The sequence below is a fragment of the Ambystoma mexicanum genome, chromosome 3q (assembly GCF_040938575.1).
Source record: "Ambystoma mexicanum isolate Mex_15411 chromosome 3q, UKY_AmexF1_1, whole genome shotgun sequence".
Classification (NCBI taxonomy): domain Eukaryota; kingdom Metazoa; phylum Chordata; class Amphibia; order Caudata; family Ambystomatidae; genus Ambystoma; species Ambystoma mexicanum.
The window spans coordinates 335,024,328-335,045,318 of record NC_090926.1 but is presented as its reverse complement, the minus strand read 5'-3'; the positions used below and the strand labels follow the sequence as shown (position 1 = coordinate 335,045,318).

Sequence of the window (20,991 nt, the reverse complement as noted above, 5' to 3'; positions counted from 1 at the left end):
ACTCACAATCTCGGTGTGCCCCTGTGAACATGACCTAGAAGGCAACACCCGGTGCTCCCATGGCTGCAGCGCACACCTACAAACGTGCACTGCTGCCAAGACTGCAAACCCAGTTTGCATGTGTTCCGCATTGGGTGTCTAGGCCCTGCAAAGTAATACCCAAAAGAAAGCAAGTGCCAGCGTCCAATCTAAAATGGTGTAGACCCGAACCAGCGAGGCACAGAGGAAGCCGGCACAGACCAATTTGGCACCATGCTGACAGACCAAAACAATCTGGCATTGGTAACCATGGCACCAGAAGGCTTGGTGCAGGGAAGTGCACCGCATGAGCTGGAACAAAAGCAATCCTCCAGGGAGTAACTGGTTGCTAGATGGATAAACGGCAATGTGGCCTGTAGGTCGGCCTACTCCATTTTCACTTCCACGTCCCAATGTTGGTATAATGCCCACAAGCTGTAGAAGGCTCCAGTTCAATGCACATCCCCGAATTTATTCGGGAGGATAGCTCGGGGGCAACGCTCTCGCCTTGGAAGCAAGATGACACAGTGGAACATAGGTTCAATCCCCAGGTTATCACTTAGAAACCGCTGCGTATTAAGCGTGTTATAAATGACTCATTACAAAGAAAGGGAAGGGTCCACTTGCCCTCAAGAGGGTCATGACTGAAGAGTATTAGTAGTGAAAGTACAAGCACCAACATCTCAAATGGCCCACCTCATGCATGCGCATAGGCTGCAGCTCATCTTGATATAAGGGAGAGGCACCACACAATCACCCATGTAGTGCTAGGAAGTAATCCTTCAAAATCTGCATGTTATTTTATTTATAGGACGCCAAAGGCTGGGGGTGTCCAGGCACCATGAAGGAAAATAGATCCTGATCTAATAGAACCAGGTAGCTAGAACAGGAAATTATGAGAATAAAAAGGTCTTCAAGTGTTTCCGGAAGATCAGAAGATTGGTGTTGTGTTCCAGGCCCGTGCGGCCTGCACATGAAAAGCGCTACCATTTCCATAAGCTCTTAACTTGGTCTACTTGTAGGGAGCAGGCCTTATGTCACGCTCACCTGATTCCCACGGAGGCGCAGGTCTGGCTTCGAGTGCTGATGCTTCTTCAATGGTAAAGCGCAGGACTCTGATGGTGGACAGGAAGGGCCCCTCTACTCTGGCTTTTCTGGCTCGCAGGAATATTCCCCTCTGCGTGAAAAGGGAGTATTACCTACTGACGGAATAATGCTCAAGCCTCCCACTCCCTTCCAACCCTCCTCGATACCCTTCCACGATTCCCCGTGAAGTCTCACCTTAGGGTCTGGAAGGATGAGTTCTCCATCCTGCTTCTGATGCAGGGGCGCGTTGAAACCCAGTTACTTCACTGGATTGAGGTTTGATGGGAGTTCAGAATAAGCTTGACTATTCAGGTGAGGCGCTGTAAGAGTTCTGTTGCAAGTTCAAAAGTTCAAGCTTAATAATAATGTTCATTGTCTTATTGCAGCAAGCGCTAATGCTTATGTCTTTTTTCCCCTTAGGGGCCGGGGTTCGGAATGACGGAGATATGGCGCCGACCCGAAGTGTAAGTTCTGGATGAGCGTTCAGGTAATGTCTTTGCATTCGCTCATTCAATGTCTGTCTTTTTTTCCCCATTGGGGACGGGGTCCGGAATGCCAGGAAGCGGCAGGACCCGAAATGAAATGGGAATGACCCAACAGGTAAGTCTTAGAAGGAAACTGAGCTTTTCCTATTTCCCCTTCCTTCTCTCACCTTGTTTTCTTGTCCTTTCTCTCTAGGCTCTGGGAAGTGGGTGCGGATCCGGATGATCGCTGCTGAAGATGGAGGCGCCCAGGAAAGGTGAGTGAAATGCAGCGTTGCAGCGATCGAAGCGAAATGCTTTTAAAATGGTGTCTTCCCTTTCAGGATCGTCGGTGTGATGTCTCCGTGATTCAGCTTTAGCAGGTAAGGTCTTCTTTCTCTCCAATTCTCTCTTAGCAGGTGACCCAGGATGCTGACAGGCGTGGCTGAAGTCCAGATGCAGGAGCTGACACGGTGAGCGTCCAGCTGCGAGGAGCAGAACAACGCGAAGCGTGAGTTGCTGATCGGGCGTGGTTTAAATAGCTTTGGAAGAAGTTCCAGGCATGTATCCTTCCCCGACCACACCCAGGTGGAAAGTAGTCCCACAGGTAAAGTAGTTCCATTCAGGCCTCAAGAGGGCCTGGATGTAGCAGCATGGTCTGCATCAGGTAAGTGCACATTAAAACACTTGAACACATGTCTAGCTTTATGAGCCAGGCGCCTAAGGCGCCAGGACTGTGTCCAAAGGGCCCCAGCTTGGGCCCGCTGGCACTTCCCTGGGGGGGAATGATGCCTGCCTCTGGGGTTGCTGGGTCCGACCTGGCTCCTTGGAGGTAGGCATCATGACAGTACCCCCCCCCCGGCCCCTCCCAAGGTTGTTCCCTCCGGGGGTTTTGGCTTGTTCGGAAATCTCCGGTGGAACCTTTGTATTAATCGAGGTGCGTGAACATGGTTACTAGGCTCCCACGATCTCTCCTGAGGTCCATATCCCTTCCAGTCAACAAGATAGAAGAGTTTTGACTTTAACACCTTGGAGTCTAAAATGTCTTTAACTTCGAATTCTAATTCCCCTTCAATTTGAGCTGGGTCTGGAGGCTTGGACAGTCGGGTCCCTGGTTGTACTGGCTTCAAAAGTGATGCATGAAAAACTGGATGAATACGCATGTTAGACGGTAAATCCAGTATAAAGGCCACGGGATTGATTATAGCCTTGATGGGATAAGGTCCTATGAATCTGGGATTGAAGGTTCGCGGGCCCTTGAGGGGTAAATGTTTCGTTGCTAGCCATACCTGGTCTACTACTTGGTAAGGAGGAGTTTTACTTCGGTGCAAATCAGCGTTTTCTTTATACTTTTTCTTGGCTTGCTGTAAATGAGTTGCAGCTTCTTTGAAGGCTCGGGTTATTGTGGAATGCAGATGACTTACTGCGGGCATTTCCAGGGTCAGAGGTGGATCTAGGTCAGAGGTCCGAGGATGGTGACCATACAAAGTATAAAAAGGAGTTTGTCCGGTTCCAGAATGCACTGAATTGTTGTATGCATATTCTGCGATCCAAAGGATGTCTTTCCAATTTAACTCGGATTGGTGTAACATGCACCGAAGATATTGCTCGAGAGTCTGATTGGTTCTCTCGGTTTGTCCGTCGGTCTGGGGGTGGTGGCTGGTGGCTGGTGGATAACCGCACATCTATTTGTGCTAGTTGGCAACACTTCTTCCAAAAATGGGAGATAAATTGACTTCCACCATCCGAGACTAATATGGAAGGAAAACCATGTATGCGAACTATATACTCCAGAAATTTCTTGGCCAAGGTGGAAGCTGAAGGCAAACCTTTCAAAGGGATAAAGTGGGCCATTTTGGAGAATAGATCCACAATTACAAGGATAGTGTTGTAACCAGCACAAGGAGGCAGATCAGTTATAAAGTCCATTGACAAGGTGTGCCATGGTGCCGGTGGAATATCCAAGGGTTGAAGTAGGCCGGCTGGCCTTTTCTTTTGACCCTTGTTTTGGGCGCAAATTTCGCAAGACAATACAAAAGACTGTCTTTTCTCCAAGAAGGCCACCAGAAGTGGCGTTTGATTTTTTCCTCCGTTTTAGCGATACCAGGGTGTCCTTCCATTAATGATTCATGATGGTGGGCAATAACAAGTTCTTGCAATTCTTTACTTGGCAGAAACAACCTCTCCTGGAAGTAGGGTAAATCATCCTTAACGGTGTAATGAGGACCCTTTTGACTCCATTCCAGTAAGGCTGAAGAGTCTAGAAGTTGTTTTACTTGCGTTTGGATGTCCTCAATAGTTTGCAATGACGTTAGGCCTAAGATTCTTTGTTCAGGTATGATTGGCACAGGTTCTAAACTCGAATTGGGTTCTTCCATGCCAATCCGGGATAAGGCGTCCGCTTTACCATTCTTGCAGCCAGGGCGATAGGTAATTACGAAATCAAATTCCGCAAAGAATAAAGCCCATCGGAGTTGTCGTGAAGATTGAGCTTTGCCCGTCTTTAAATATTGTAAATTTCTGTGGTCCGTAATTACGGTGATGGTGTGTCTTGCCCCGAGAAGGTAGTGACGCCAAGCCTTGAAAGCAGATTTAATAGCCAGTAACTCCTTGTCGGTAATTGCGTAGTTGCTTTCAGGAGGAGAAAATGTCCTGGACCAAAAGGCCACAGGGTGTAGTTGGTTAGTTTCTGGGTCTCTTTGCGACAGGACAGCTCCCATGGCCGAACTGGATGCGTCGGTTTCCACAATGTAAGGGAGATCTGGGTGCGTGTGCTTCAATACAGGTGCAGAGGTGGATTTGGTTTTCAGGTCCTGAAAGGCTTGTTCGGCCTCAAGAGTCCATTCAAAGCGTTTGTTTTTCTTTAGGAGAGCTGTGATGGGTTGGACTGTTCGGGAAAATTCCGGAATGAATGTTCGATAGAAATTGGCAAAGCCGAGCATGCTCTGAACTCCCTTCACCGAGCTAGGAGATGGCCATTTGAGGATGGCGTCCACCTTTCGCGAGTCCATTCGGACTCCTTGAGGTGTCAGGATGAATCCGAGAAACTCAACTTCTGTGGTATGAAAAACGCATTTTTCGAGCTTTGCAAATAGGCTGTGCTGGCGCAATTTCTCAAGAACTGCCCTAACATGTTTTCTGTGATCGGATTCTGAAGAAGAGTACACCAGGATGTCGTCAATATAAACAATGACAGACATCGATAAGTTCCCGAAGAACATCATTCATAAAGTACTGAAAGGCGGCAGGTGCATTGCACAAACCGAAGGGCATCACCTGATATTCGAAGAGCCCAAATTTGGTGCGGAATGCAGTCTTCCATTCGTCGCCTTCTTTTATACGCACCAGGTGATAAGCTCGAAGGAGATCTAACTTGGTGTACACACAAGCGTCTTTCACCTGGTCGATAAGCTCAGGGGCAGAGGATAACGATTCTTAATCGTTATTTGATTTAGGGCACGATAGTCTATACATGTTCTAAGGTCGCCCTCTTTTTTCGGTACGAAGAACAGAGCTGAGGAGTCAGGAGACTTGGACGGGCGAATAAAACCATTGGCTAGGTACTGATCTAAATACTGACGCAAATGCAGGTTCTCAGGTTCCGTAAGAGCATAAATCCTACTACAAGGTAGTTGAGCATTGGGTACCAGATCGATTTGGCAATCATAAGACCGATGGGGAGGTAACGTGTTAGCCTGTTCCTTCTGAAAAACGTCTTGGAATTCTTGGTATTCTGACGGTAGCTGTACAGGGGTGGAAGTTGCTAAGGCTAGACCCATAACTGGATTTCTTGGATAACAAGTTGGTTCACAATCAGGAAAACTTATCTTCTTTGCTCGCCAGTCGATTCTGGGATTATGTGTTTCTAACCAAGGAATTCCAAGAATTACTTGAAATTGTGGGGCCTTGATCACATCAAACACGATTGCTTCCCGATGTCCATTCTGACCCACCAGTGTCATTTCAACAGTGGAATGCGTTACAGGCCCTGAGGCTATTTCGGTTCCATCTACTGTAGTAATGACATCTTGGGTTACTTTCGGGCGGAGAGGGAGCTTAATCCTGGAAGCCAATTCACGTCTATGTAGTTTCCAATAGCTCCACTGTCGATGTATGCTTTTACAGCATGCAACTGCTGAGGTTGTTTTGGGTCCACGAGCACCATTGGCATGACAAAATGCGAGGTCAAAGAGTTTGTTTTCAAGCTCGGCAAGCGGACCCCTACGCTTGTCGGGCTAGGTCGTTTCCCGAATCAGGTGTCCATAGTTCGTTATCAGTGGCTCCAACCACCTTCTTAGGTGGTTTAACCGGACAATTTCGAAGAAAGTGACCGGAAGTCCCGCAATACAGACAAAGTTGCATTTGCCGCCTTCTCTCTCGTTCCTTCTGCGTTAATGGTCCTTTAACACCGCCGATTTGCATAGGTTCGGATACGTCGGTACTCTTGGAGTTAGCGTGGGTTTTGATCGGTACTCGGGTTTCGTACTTGAATCGATCTGCTTTTCTATTTTGAAGTCTGTGATCAAGTTGAACCACCAAGTCTATGTAGTCTGCGCAGACCTGGGGTGGATCTACTATCTGAGCTAGAACATCCTTAAGCTCTCCGCGCAGGCCTCGATGAAACAATGTGATCCTTTTGTTTTCTGGCCATCCAGTTTCCACAACCAGTCTATTAAAGGTGGCAACATAGGACAGGAGCTCCTGATTACCTTGTCGTAAGGATAGCAGTTCGTTATCAAGGGCCTGTCCTTGAGAGTGTCGAGCAAACAATCTTTCCATGCTGGCCTGGAAGCCCTGAAAATCCTGGAGAATGGGATCATCCTGATTTACCAATGGAATAGACCAATCGGCAGCACTGCCACTGAGGTAAGATAGTATAAAGGCTACCTTGGTCTGGTCATTAGGGGAAGGCCCCGGGTCTGCATAGAAAGTGTAAACGACATTGGTTCATAAAGACGGCATATTGCTTGGAATCCCCCGCAAAACGTTCAGGCGGGGCCAAAGGCATGTGTCCAGGTAGATTGATTTGTACCGGGTTATTCAAATCCATTGATGTGGAAGTACCTCCGGTATTAGGTAAAGGAGTGTGCCCTGCCTGGGCCTGCAATAACCTTTTGGCCAGGTCATCAGTTCTTTCCTTGGATAGGATCAGTTCTCTTTTGAGAGCGTTGGTCTCCTGGCGGGCTGAGTGCACTTCTGCCTGTAATTCCCCCAAAAGCTGGGCCAGCTGATCTGTCTCGGAAGTCTCCATAGCGCCCGGGTGGGAAATTGTGGGTAGGCTTCGCGTTCTGTCACGCTCACCTGATTCCCACGGAGGCGCAGGTCTGGCTTCGAGTGCTGATGCTTCTTCAATGGTGAAGCGCAGGACTCTGATGATGGACAGGAAGGGCCCCGCTACTCTGGCTTTTCTGGCTCGCAGGAATATTCCCCTGTGCGTGAAAAGGGAGTATTACCTACTGACGGAATAATGCTCAAGCCTCCCACTCCCTTCCAACCCTCCTCGATACCCTTCCACGATTCCCAGTGAAGTCTCACCTTAGGGTCTGGAAGGATGAGTTCTCCATCTTGCTTCTGATGCAGGGGCGCGTTGAAACCCAGTTACTTCACTGGATTGAGGTTTGATGGGAGTTCAGAATAAGCTTGACTATTCAGGTGAGGCGCTGTAAGAGTTCTGTTGCAAGTTCAAAAGTTCAAGCTTAATAATAATGTTCATTGTCTTATTGCAGCAAGCGCTAATGCTTATGTCTTTTTCCCCTTAGGGGCCGGGGTTCGGAATGCCGGAGATATGGCGCCGACCCGAAGTGTAAGTTCTGGATGAGCGTTCAGGTAATGTCTTTGCATTCGCTCATTCAATGTCTTTGTCTTTTTTCCCCATTGGGGCCGGGGTCCGGAATGCCAGGAAGCGGCAGGACCCGAAATTAAATGGGAATGACCCAACGGGTAAGTCTTAGAAGGAAACTGAGCTTTTCCTATTTCCCTTCCTTCTCTCACCTTGTTTTCTTGTCCTTTCTCTCTACGCTCTGGGAAGTGGGTGCGGATCCGGATGATCGCTGCTGAAGATGGAGGCACCCAGGAAAGGTGAGTGAAATGCAGCGCTGCAGCGATCGAAGCGAAATGCTTTTAAAATGATGTCTTCCCTTTCAGGATCATCGGTGTGATGTCTCCGTGATGCAGCTTTAGCAGGTAAGGTCTTCTTTCTCTCCAATTCTCTCTTATCTCCCTTTGCAGGCGACCCAGGATGCTGACAGGCGTGGCTGAAGTCCAGATGCAGGAGCTGACACGGTGAGCGTCCAGCTGCGAGGAGCAGAACAACGCGAAGCGCGAGTTGCTGATCGGGCGTGGTTTAAATAGCTTTGGTAGAAGTTCCAGGCATGTATCCTTCCACCGATCAGGTATGTATTCTACCCCGACCACACCCAGGTGGAAAGTAGTCCCACAGGTAAAGTAGTTCCATTCAGGCCTCGATGTAGCAGCATGGTCTGCATCAGGTAAGTGCACATTAAAACACTTGAACACATGTCTAGCTTTATGAGCCAGACGCCTAAGGCGCCAGGACTGTGTCCAAAGGGCCCCAGCTTGGGCCCGCTGGCACTTCCCTGGGGGGGGGGGATGATGCCTGCCTCTGAGGTTGCTGGGTCCGACCTGGCTCCTTGGAGGTAGGCATCATGACACCTTAGCTGAGCGAAGAGACCTACTAGGCGTATATAGTCTCAGCCTGTTCTTTAGGTATATAAGTGCATCACCATAGACACATTTGTGACAAATTGTCAGAAGCTTGAACTGTATTATAGCTGAGATTGGCAACCAGTGGAGACTCCTCCTGGCTACTGATGTAGGCTCTAGACGCTTCATCCGAAAAACGATGCGTACCACAGCATTTTGAATCTTTTGTGTCTTTGAAGGTTTGCCTTCTTCGCTCCTCCCAAGAGGGTGTTGCAGTAATACACTCTAGGTAGGATTACAGCACAAACTAATTTCTTGCGATTTTCCTCTGAAACCAGAGGGGCCACTTGACAAAGCACTTTCAGATGATTAGTGCTTTTTACGATTGCATCAACATGGGCCTTGTTATCTACGTTGTCCTCCAAATAAGTACCCAGGTTCTCGACCTTGAGTACCACAGGTATCTGACATCCATCATCCAAGAAGCTGTTCTACAGGGGGCCCAGCAACTCTCTAGCTTGTTTAGGGCCATATAACATTAGTTCCGTCTTTGTGGCATTTAGGCAAAGCCAGTTAGTCGTCATCCAGCCTTTCACCATTTGATAGGCCCTATCCAGTGTTTGTTGGTCTTTACTGTGGTGTCCACCAACCTCCAGTGCCAACTGAAAGCATCTGCATAATTGCAGAAGGAGGTCTGAATTGTCAAGATCCCTCTATAGTGGAATGATGTAAATATTAAAAAGCAGGGGGGAGAGACAAGCCCCCTGAGGAACTCCACAGATGGTAATCTTGGCATCGGAGGCACTCTCGCCCCAATGTACTTGGGAGCTACGCCCCTCGAAATGATTTGAGCAAAGTTATTGCCTCCCCTGCGAGACCTCCAGTAGTAGACATCCGATCCAACAGAATTCCATGATCTAGCAAGTCGAAGGCTGCTGATAAATCGAGCAACATCAGCAGCCCCGACTTGCTGGATTCCAACCCAGATAGCATATGCGTCAGCAAGTCCAACAAGGTACACTCGGTGCCATGAAAACCGCGAAACCCTGCTTTTTTTTAATAAAAGATGCCTCTTTCTGACACAGGTGCCTGCAATTGTAGCATATCCACTTTATCCACAAGCTTTAGAAAAGTGTTAGTAATTGGCCTAAGATTGGCGGCATCATTGGGATCTAGGCCGTTTTTTTTCAACAGCGGAGTGACTACTACATGTGTAAGGGGGTGGGGGGATATGGCCAGTACGGAAGGAGGAATTTGCAAACCGACAGAGAAAAGGGGCAAACATGTCTTTATGAAGTATAAGTTCACCTGGGCAGCTTGTAGGGTGCATTGCCCGCATAAAGTTGGATATCTGTGTTCTTTAACACTGAACTCTGCTTGAGATTGTTCATCAGCTGCAAATTTAGAGGTAGTTTGGAAATAGACTGGGCCTCTTCGGTACTGTTATGATTGGGTTCTCCATGTAGCAGCAGGAGTTATTTTAGCTAATTCTTGGAGGATTTTCTTTTGGGCTCTTTTTAATTTATCGGCAAATGCTTTTTGCACTTTTTTACAGTCATTAGTGGGTTTAATGACTGGACCTATACTAGCAGGCTTTTCCCAAGACCCCAAGAGTCAAAAAAGCTCTTTGGTTTGGTTCCCAGCATTGGTGATTTGATTATTGCAGAAGTTGTGCTTGGCTTCTACAATTATCTTGTATCATTTTGCCTTGGTTTTCCAGATTTCTAAGTTTCCGGGAGTGTTGTCTTTTTGCCAGATATGTTCCGCCTGTCTTAGCTGTTTTCAGTTCTTCTAATGTTGGAGTAAACCATCTATGATGGTTTGGAGTATCTCTAACCGGTCTAACTTTCAGATGGGCAACCTGATCTAGCATTCTTAAGATTTCCTCATTATAGTTGGGCTATCTGAATTCTTGGTTGTATTCATTATAGCATCTAGGCTTGCTGAGAGGTTAGGGGGAGTAACAGCCTTCATGTTCCTACCGAGCAGATTGCTGTTACATTGGTCCCGTGGGTGAGACCAACTAGCAAGTGATGGATGGATGGACCCAATGCTTGATTCTAGTGCTTTCTTTTAAACTAGGTCTTCCAAATGGTTAAGGAATTGAGCTCGAATTATAAAGAATTGGAATGAAATTCGAGTGCACACTTGGCTCCAGAATGTTCTGGTATTTATCCAGATGCGTTGGGATGACCCAGATAATGGTGATTACTGAGCGCCCTTTGGGGACCCCAGAGGCCCAATCCTTCCATTTCCAAATAAAGATCTGTGCACTTAGTGGCAGCGACATGATTTCAGGTAACTGTAGAACCTTTTCTTGGTGGGCTCCATAATACACACATTGGAAAACTGGTAAAATGCAACACATTATGCCAGCAACTTGAGTATGAACGGGAAAATGTATACGCCTTTGCCTTTAGAACTGGGTTCTTCGCTAGTATCGACGATGCCAGCAAGATGCATCACACCAGAGTGGATCCGATGTGCCGACAGAGGAGCATACGCGATTTTACACGCGTAAGAAAGGGGCAGCAACAGCATCTTGCAATGTAAGCACTGCAAATGCTGCAGCATTACTGGGCAGGTAGGTTTGGTGCAAATGATTCGCTAGTTATATAGCACTTTTGCCCAAGTACTGTACATAGAACCAGGGTTGGACAGGGACATACCATTGTCTCGGACACCAATAAAGTGGCCCACCTTTGCACATGGCTATTCATTCCTTTTGTGACACTGTTTGAATACCTTGACGCCATCCTAACAATCTTAAAACCTCATCTCAAGTCCTCACCTTGGGGGACTTCAACCTTGGCTACAACGACCCAGCAGACCCTATATCTAATTCTATTGCCACCACCCTTGCTGAACTAGGCTTCGCGCAAAGAAGCATGGCCCCCACTCACTCAAAAGGTAGAATACTTGATTGGGTGGTCGATTACAACTGTGTAGCAAACATCACCAATATCTCACCGTTAATCTGGTCCGACCATCACCTAGTCTCGTTCTGGCTAACTACCGATAGACCGACACCCACGCCTATCACAACAGCCCCACCTATTCTCACCAGAAACAAGAAAAACATTACGGCAGAAAGACTCATCCCGAACCTTCTCCCCATTCTTGATTCACTTTCGGACAACACAGACCCAGAGATCCTAGTTGAGGAATATAATAAAGCCATGGCCACAGCACTGGACCTCATCGCCCCTCTCAAACTCAGACCCAGCAAACAGAAATCACACCTCAACAAATGGTATACACCATTCCTCAAAAATTTGAGGCAACAAAAGAGAAATTGCCTGACTACATGGAAAAAATGTCCCTCAGCTGCTAACAAACTCAATCTTTCTAAAATAACTGCACTCTACAAAAAAGAAATATACATGGCCAAACGAACTTCCTTTGACTCTCGCATATCATCTGCCAAGTCCAATATGAAAGAACTCTTTTCCATTCTCAAAGAAGTTGAAACCCCCATACTACCCCTTGACACCTGCACCAAAGATAAAAACTGGTGCTCAGAAATTCAGAATGCCCTGGCCAATAAGATCAAGACCCTCCAAACTAAAATCTCTAGCAAAAAAGCGACCTTAAAAGACTTGCCCCCCTCCAGAAGACCTGACAAGTGCGTAACCACAGACCCCACCCGTTTCAAATTTTCAAAAGTCAATACTCTTGACGTAGAAAAAATTATCTTGTCCTTGAAACCCTCTAACTGCCAGGGAGACCTCTGCCCAGCACAGCTTATCAAAGACGCTGCTCGCGATCTTTCACCCTTCATTACGAAACTGATCAACGCCTCTTTCACCACTGGCTCCATCCCCACGAATCTAAAACAATCCTGGGTACTTCCATTACTAAAAAAACCTACTCTTGACCCAGCCATACCTACCAATTACCGACCTATAACAACTGTTCCCTTTTTACTAAAAATCCTAGACAAGGTCGCCTACGCTCAAATACAGAGGCACCTGGAAGAACACCACCTCCTAGGATCCAGACAATCAGGATTCCGCCCTCAACATGGGACTGAGACTGCACTCATCGACCTGAAAGCTCAGATTGACACACTTAGGGACAAAGGACAAGTTGCCTTGCTCCTCCTCCTTGACCTTTCTGCTGCTTTCGATCTGGTCGACCACTCTGTCCTATGCTCACATCTCCACACAGCAGCACACTTCTCGCCTGAGGCCATCTCTTGGATCACCTCATTCCTTAACGGTAGAACTATGAGGGTCTTCTCGCCCACAGCTGCAGCAGATCCCATACCCATCACTTGTGGTGTACCACAGGGCTCCTGCGTCTCCCCTACACTGTACAACATATTTACCAAGCCCCTTTTCGATGATCTGGATCATCTTGGTATCACCTACACTAATTATGCAGATGATACTCAGATCCTCCTTCCGCTTTCTGGAGATTATGGAAAGGATTTGGCCTTGCTAAATAGGGTGTACATCATCATCCAGGCATGGATGGCCACCCACGGACTATGCCTGAATGATGAGAAAACAGAGCTTATAATCATGGGCACAACACACAGTCTAAGGAAACTTAGCCCGGCCTACAACTCTTTCAAGATAGATGGGAACAACATTAAAGTTGGACAGGAGGTTAAAACGCTGGGTTTCTACTTAGACTCTAACCTCTCCTTCAAAAGACAACTGAGTTCACTGGCATCCTCATCTGCATACACGTGCAAACTTATCCGCTCAGCTAAACCATTTCTGTCGGATACCAGCTGTCTTACAATCGCCAGAGCCCTTATACTATCCCGCCTTGACTACTGCAATGCCCTTTACCTAGGATCCTCCAAGGCTACCACTAGCAAGATACAAACTCTCCAGAATAACGCCCTGAGAGCAGCCCTAGGGATCCCCAGAAGAGAGCATATATCAGGACTCAGTCAACAGAACAATTGGCTCTCCACCAGAGATAAAATTCTCCTAAAAACGGCTTCACTCACCTACAAATCCCTCAACAATGCCGCCCCGATCTACCTGATTAACAGGTTCCATAGACAAGTTTCCACGAGACCCCTCAGAACGGCTCACAAAGACTGCCTCTCTGTCCCAAATTACAAACTCGCCACCATAGGAGGTAACAGCTTCCCGGTAAAAGCAGCCAAACTCTGGAACTCTTTGCCCCCTAACCTTAGAGCAGACATGCCCTACCTGAATTTCCGCTCTAAGGTCATCTCTTGGCTGAAACTGAAGGACCTCCCAGACATTTAAATGCCAAGGTTTTTCCTCATGTGATCCGTACTAGTATGCATGCCACCTCTATTGTGTATATATTGTATATATTGCTTGTATATATTGTATATATTGCTTGCTTTCTCTGCTATTCTGTACATTCGCCCTACGCCAACTCGTACTTTTACACCTTGTAACCAAGTTTCGCATATTCTTGTACATGCTGCGCCCTGATACCCCTGGGTATAACTGCGCATTATAAATAATAAACTAAACTAAACTAACCAAGGGGGAGTTTTTAATCTTGTGATAAGAAGGCTGTTTTGGTACTAAAATGGTGGGAACTGAAGTAGAAGCCAGTTTTTTAATTGCCTTCCCCCCACTTCAGTTAATCATTAAAACTGGTGCCTCCAATGATGGGCGTTTGGAGCCCACTTCCTGGCCTACGGAGCTTGAGGGACATGGATCCATCCAGAGGTGCACCTACCCATCGATATCGTGACACTCAAGACTTAGAATTATGCTGAGCCTTACTCCACTTTCACATGGAAACCATGCTCTCATGAAGCGGATCTGCCCAATGAGAACATTGGCAGGGATGCTGTCCTGCTTTTCCTCAACCCATCCATCCATCGTGATGCAAAATCTATTGCATGAGCCCGACCCTCAGTCTGGGACCCATACATATTGCACATGGCAGTAGTAGCACCCAGACGCCTCCATTCCCACAGCTAACACAACAGTAACGGGCAATGCACCCGCAGCCACACAGGGTGGCAGCTTGGCTCATTAAGTCCTGGAATTGTTTGCGTTTTTTCCAGAAATGTGCTTATACTATTGCAGCAACAAACTTACTTCATGGAAGTGCAAAGACAGATTGGGATATGTAAGTGCACAGTCGCACTAAAATGTCTACTGTGACGATGGGCTATCGTCACTAGGAGCCTCAGCTGGGTACACCACCTCTCGACGTAGCGACATGGAAAGTCCCAGTGATCAAGGTTTTAGAGGAGACGCCCATTGCTCTCCAGATTGCTCCCTTTAAAATGTGGCCACTTTTTGGTAAAAATCTCTTCCATCAGTAGCGGTGCAATCACTGGATGACCAGTGTGGGAGTACACAAAGACTAGGTGAAAACTCACTCATCCACGATTTTCACTAAACCTTTCAAAGTTCAGTACAAACCAGTCCATATAGCTGCTTGCTTTTATTTTTCCAGAAACCACTGAATGTGTTGGCATTTTTCATCGTTGAGTGTTTCTGCTGTACACCTGGGAGAACTCGGAAACATACTTTAACAAGTTAGTCCCATTTGCACGGTGGAGAAAAAAGGGCACTCCATAATGCAGTGCGGCTAAACACTAATTCCTGGCTAATGTGTCGCTGGAGACTGAAGCGGCCAGTGGAAGCCCGGTTCATGCTTACTAACCGCTATGCATGCACCGACCAAAGGGTGGAGACTTGGGTTAAGCAGTACTACATAGTTTATACTTAATACACACGTCATTGGAGGGCCAAATGTTGCATATATCTATAAATGGCATGTCGATGTAGCACAATTAACAAATACCAGAAGACTTATCATTTAGTCAGTCTTTCTGGAGCTTGTATCGGTTTCAAATCGCATTCTTTGCCTCACATCTGTGGTTGCAGACAAGCATGTGTGGGGGGGGGGGGATATACAGGACCCATATTGTGTTTCCTGTGGTATTTTTCAAGTTCACACTGTTATTATGCATTTGAAACCCAGTATAAGCACCTTACAAAGCGCCCTCCCCCCACCCCCCAGGGCAACAGAAAGGGATCATGGGAATGTTGAAGGATATTTGTACAGTGCACTATAACCAGTGGTCCCCTGGCGGCTCTGAAAAAGGGGAGAGGGTGAGTTAGTGGGAAAAGTGCAAGAGAGCAGTGATGTGCTGTTGGCAGCCTCCGTTGACTGGGCTTGTGGTGTTTTACGGTTGGTAGTCGTGTGCTGTTGTGCAAGTCTGTGTGGTTTGTTTTTGCAGTCTAGTGAAGTTTGTGCGGATTGTTGTGTTGTAGGCTTGTGGTTGTTTGGTTAAAGTTTGAGATGTGTATGCAGAGGGGTAAAATTGTTAGTGGATCAATTGGCATTGCTGTCCTTGCAGTTATGTCTAGGTGTGATGCTTGCTATCATTCACTATTCCATCGGAGTGTGGCACTTGCTAATCTTCAATATCCTATCTAGATGTGAGGCAGGCTAGTGATCACGATTCGCTTTGTGTGGCACATGCTAGCATTCACAATCCTATGTAAATGCGATGCAGGGCAATCTTCAGTTCTCTCTAGGTGTTGCACTAGTTAACATTGGCAAGTAAGTGTGTAATGCAATGCAACATTTACAGTCCAGCCATGAATAGATTTATGCTGGTGGTAACAAATGAAGTATGCATGGTGCAAGACTATGGCAGTCTACGTTATGGAAAGGTAAGGTAGAGTGGCGGGGGCTTTCTGGAGTACAGTAATTGCTCTACACCCCACCCATGCCACACTTAGTTTTTGTTGGTGTCTGTTGACTGATGTCTTCACTGGCTTCCCCTGCAGACACGTCTTGGAGCTGCCAATGTAGGAGCCGCCCTTTGCCTTGGGGTCTTTGGCCGCGAGGTTCTGCCAGGCAGAGGGCTGACCTGGGAAGGGTAGTTATGACCAGCTGGACGTACCATCAGGGGAGGTGGGCGGGTTGGAGGGGAGGGTGGGACTGGGAAAAGGCCAGCCACAAACAAAGGACTACACCCCAGACTTCACCCTGGATGCAGCCCAGCACAGAAAAATAGGCTCAGAAGCCAAAAGAAACGCTAGACAGACACCAGGTGAGCACACAGTGCTTACCAAAAAATATAAATACATAAATGATTAAATAATAAATAAAAAAAAATTGAACACACCACTCCAAAAGAGTGCATAAAGCAGGCCAAAAACGGATTACAATCCGTGTGAAACTACTCACTCAGAATCAACCAGCCCCTAAAGTTGCTTCCAAACTGGTTACCCTGCCACATCCTTCCACATGGCAGTCCACAAAGCAACCCGAGGAAAATCTAATAATGAAGAGGAGAAGGAGGCAGTCCTGCTAAGCCTTGTGAGCATTCAGAATGTGCAAGTGCAGAGAGCAGTGCTGGGACTGTGGGGCAGGGCGGGGGGGGAAGTGGAAGTGCTAGGGGTTCCACAGGTGGAAGTGCTAGGGTTGCAATCAGCTGTGCCAGAGATCACTAGGTAAGGGTGTTCAACTGCCAATACAATAAGCGCAGGCCTGTGAACGCACAGGCCAGTGGGTGCCAAAAGACAAGTGCTTGGGGTGTGGGAGGCTGGGGGGGGGGGGAGAGAACATGGGGGGGGGGGGCAGGGCAAGAAGGACACGAGTCCTGGTCAACAATCTCAGTGATTGTGGGGTTTAGCAAGGAAGGGAAAGGAGGAAGGAGTAGGTGAAAAGGAAAGTCTTGAGGAGCTTCTGGAATTTGAGGAGATAAGACCGAGAGGAAGGTGGAGCCAGCCAAGGGAATAAATTGGCCACCAGCTTGCTGTTTAGAGAAGCGCATGACAATCAGAGTTGGTGCTGGAGGAGCATAGAGATCTGGAGGGAGAGTATTTAGTGAGAGTGAGTTGTAGATGGTGGGTGTGGTCCCAGGCATGAGACGGCCTTATGGATGATGCAGAGGGATTTGAATGTTATCCTTGCAGCAACCGGGAGCCATTGGAGAGATTTTAGGACTGGAGATGTGGTCCCTAGGCCAAGATAAATTGTGCAGGCTTGTTCTGGATAAGCTGGAGGGGGGCGTAGAGTAGATAAAGGAAGAGGCTGTTGCAGTAGTCCAGCCTAGAGAGTACCAAAGCTCTAGACATTGAGCTTCCGGGGGAAGTAGATTCCTTTGAGGAGGTGGAGTTGACAGTGGGCTTTCTTGGCAAGGTTCTGGATGTAAGGGAGGAAGGAAAGAAGAGTCGAAGATGGACACCAAGGTTTCTGGCTACAGATGAAGGAGGGGGGGAGAGTCCACAGATGGTGGCCAGAGTAGAGGGGAAGAAAGAGGGAGCAGGAGTTTACTTGCATTAATCTTCAGCTTTGGAGTGCATACTCCTTGGCTCCTGATTACAAACGTATCTGATACTACACGAGTGGCATTGTGGGTACTGTACACGAGGGCACACAGGCAACATCAGTGAAGAATGTATTGACATCCTTCCAATACTAGTACTGGCCAGAGGCTACTTCCATGATTTCCACAGTAAGCCAGTGGGTGTGGGTGAAGCCTACATGATGGACCGGCTTGCTTCTACTGACTGCCCACTCTCCCAGAAAGACTTTCAGCACCAACAGTGTTTAAAAGTCTTGGAGGCAGAGCATGATCGGTGCAATAAAACGCACTGGTGAGCTAGCTTAAATGTGGATGCTTGAAGAATTGATTGGCCTGGGCCCATATTGGTAGAGCTTAACTGGGATTTAATTTCATGGACTGGGACAGGGCTATCTGCTCCGAGTGCTCTTTGAGTGTTCGTGTGACCATGTTATTGGAAAGTGTGTGTATCCAGCACAAGCAAATTAACACCAAGTGATGCCAGAGTGCGCTAGCCAAGCCTGATCCTGTGTGAACGAGCAAGCATTGTTCCCCCGCTGAGATTTGCTGTTTTATTCCGATACGTTTTTAACTGGCCACCATGAACCTTGATCCCACCACATGCTTCATGCCAGCAGGCATTGGGGGGGGGGAGAATTGTGTTCCTGCTGTATGACACACTATTGCTAACACTTCTCCCAGGGATCTTCCCATGTAAAAGGCTCTCTTTGGACCTAGTCTAAAGCAATAACTTGGTTGCTTTTTTGAGGGAGTTAAAATGAACACTGTCGAGCTACATTTAGCTTGTGAACCCTCCAAATATGAAGATGTAATCTGGTCATTGCAATTTTCTGATTTTAATTTTTTTTCTCTCCACCCAGGTTTCTTAGTGTTTGTGTCCTTTCTCCTTGTTGCCAGTCTGGTTCTAATTGTCTACCTCTCACCACGCTACGGACACACAAACATCCTAATTTATATCGCCATCTGCTCCATAATTGGTGCCTTCTCAGTCTCTTCGGTCAAGGGCCTTGGGATTGCTATCAAGGGCCTTCTTGCTGGCCAGCCAGTCTGGCAGGACCCTCTGCCTTGGATACTGCTGGGCACACTACTGTTGTCCTTGGTCACCCAAGTAAACTACCTCAACAAGTCACTGGACGTCTTCAACACTTCGCTGGTCTTCCCGATCTACTATGTCTTCTTCACCAGTGTGGTCATCACCACCTCCATCATCCTCTTCAAGGAGTGGCTCACTATGCGGCCAGTGGACATTATAGGGGCCATATGTGGCTTCCTTACCATTATTCTGGGAGTCTTCTTACTCCATGCCTTCAAAGACCTGAATATCAGTTGGAATAACTTGCCCCATGCTTTGAAGGGCAAGGGCCCTCCAGTGCACTTCAAGTTGGAGGACAAAACGAGCCTCATTGACACAATGGAAGCCACGGCAGTAATCGCAGATGAGAAGCCCCGGGTATTTGTGATCTACAGTTGAACCGGTTCAGCAAGCACCATGTACTTTAAAGGACGCTGCTTTGGAGAGGGAGGTGGGATGGAGGCAGATTTATGTTGAATAATCACTTAACTGTATTAAGGACCAAGTGTTACAAGTTTTCCTGGAATCTGATGCTTGTGGTATGACGTTGAGTGCATTGAACGACTTGTATCCAACCCTGGCCTCTGTCCAAAGCATTCAAGATTGTATTTAATTTGTTGTATGAGCATGGTATGGCAAAAGTAATGGTTTGTATATTATGTTACCTTGACACTGGCCATGATCCCACTCGTCTGCCTCTTTACCCGATCTGGAGTGCACCCTAATTGTGCTGTTTTTCCTCCTGAATCCCTGGGTTCAGGCATGCAAAGCCCATCTTTATTCTCAACATGCCAGTTTTCAGTAGATTGGCTCAGATATTTTATATAATGTAGGTTTTAAGGGTTAGAGAAGAGATTATTTTTTTAACATATGAAAATGTTTCTATTTTTGTAAACTGCTGAGGCCCAGTGCCATGGACTTGCATTCTGCTGGCATGCCTACTGGACCCCAGTGGGCAGCCTTGTGAATGCTTCCGATTATTCATGAAAATGCTGCTTCCCCTGGCCATATTTCTGGTGATGCAGCCTTCTCTCTGAAATCTGTGGGCCGCCTCTTTTCATGGTCCTACCTTTCAGCAACAGGCTGTGCACATCGATGCAGGGATTCTGCAAGGAGCACTTTAATGTGGGAAAGTTTCATGTATTACCCCCCCCCCCTTCCACCACAATCAAATACTGAGAATTCGTTATGTTGTGTTCTAGGTCTCAGCCCTCTTTGGTTGGACCAACTCTGTGATGCCCAAGGGCAATGAAGCTATATGTACAAATAAACCTGTTTTAGATAAGCTACCTGCAGTTGCATGTATGGTTTCAGGGACAGTAGGTCCCACCACTGGCACTTAAGGCTTGACCAAAAAGAGAAGGTGGATGAGCTGTGCCCCAAGTTTAAAAAATAAAAGTGAGGGGGAGGGCGGTGGGGAGAAACGTGTTCTCCCACTTCAACTTGGCACACATCTTGGAAATTTGGCCCTTTATGCCCCTTCTGCTCAGTGGCAGCTGGTTATGGAGGTGTGTTAATGCACATATATATTACTGGGTCTGCACGAGCGGCCTTGTAGTTATGGTTAAGTTGCTCAACTCCTAGAAATAGGACTTTTTGGGCGGCTTGTAACTTCGCCTTCCCCTGGACGAAGCCTCACCAAATGTTGCCCAAAAAAAGCATATACCTGCTTCAGAATGATTCTGTCAAAAAATGGTGTTATGTGCAGGGGGGACAAAGTTATAGGGCGGGTCCCAACATTTGTGGAAATCCTCGGACGCAATTTTTTTGATCAAATTTTTTGATCCTGCCTACATCTGAAACAGATGGACAGTTTCACCAAATTTGCAGCAGGAGGGGCGGCTTTTGCACAAAAGCGTGCTTTTGCTAATTTGGTGTCAATCCATCCAGTACTTTCTTGTTTGAGCCTATATAAATAAGCTTTTCATATAACGGAAAAGAAAAAACAATTTCAAAATATAAGTTTAAAACTATTCCTAACATAAAATCAATTATCACGGTTATTTTCAAAGGAAACATTCAGGTCCAGTTTTTCGTTTATCTCAAATGTTTCAACTAAGACTATTCCAGCTTTTTCGACGCACAGCAGTGCATGGAGAGGGATCTGTCTCTACATTGCCCCACATAAGTCTGACCCAAAGCATCTCCGAAGGCTGTCTACCATGCCTCCCCAACTCGCAACAAGATGTTTATTTTCCTGGATGCTCCCAGTATAGCCTACAGTTGGTTGTTGGTGATGGATTTGTCCCATTTGCTCATCCGCTCAAGTTGGTAATTGATTCAGGCGGAAGCACATAGACACCATGATAACTTTTGGGCAAGGGGAAACTGCACATATTGTAGGTTTTCCCCTCTGTTTAGTCTGCATTTGGCATACTCTTCATGAAGTGAGTATGTGGCCAGCA

At 47.1% G+C, this 20,991-nt stretch overlaps 1 protein-coding gene across 1 annotated transcript in view; it reads left to right on the top strand.

The window, feature by feature from the left end:
* Positions 1-19,871, top strand: part of NIPAL4 (NIPA like domain containing 4) — a 125,747-nt gene extending 105,876 nt beyond the window's left edge. Inside the window, exon 6 of the mRNA XM_069653929.1 lies at positions 18,375-19,871. Coding sequence (XP_069510030.1) covers positions 18,375-18,985 — 611 coding nt within the window. The 3' untranslated portion in view covers positions 18,986-19,871. The remainder of the gene's footprint in view (positions 1-18,374) is intronic.
* Positions 19,872-20,991: the final 1,120 nt, after the last annotated feature.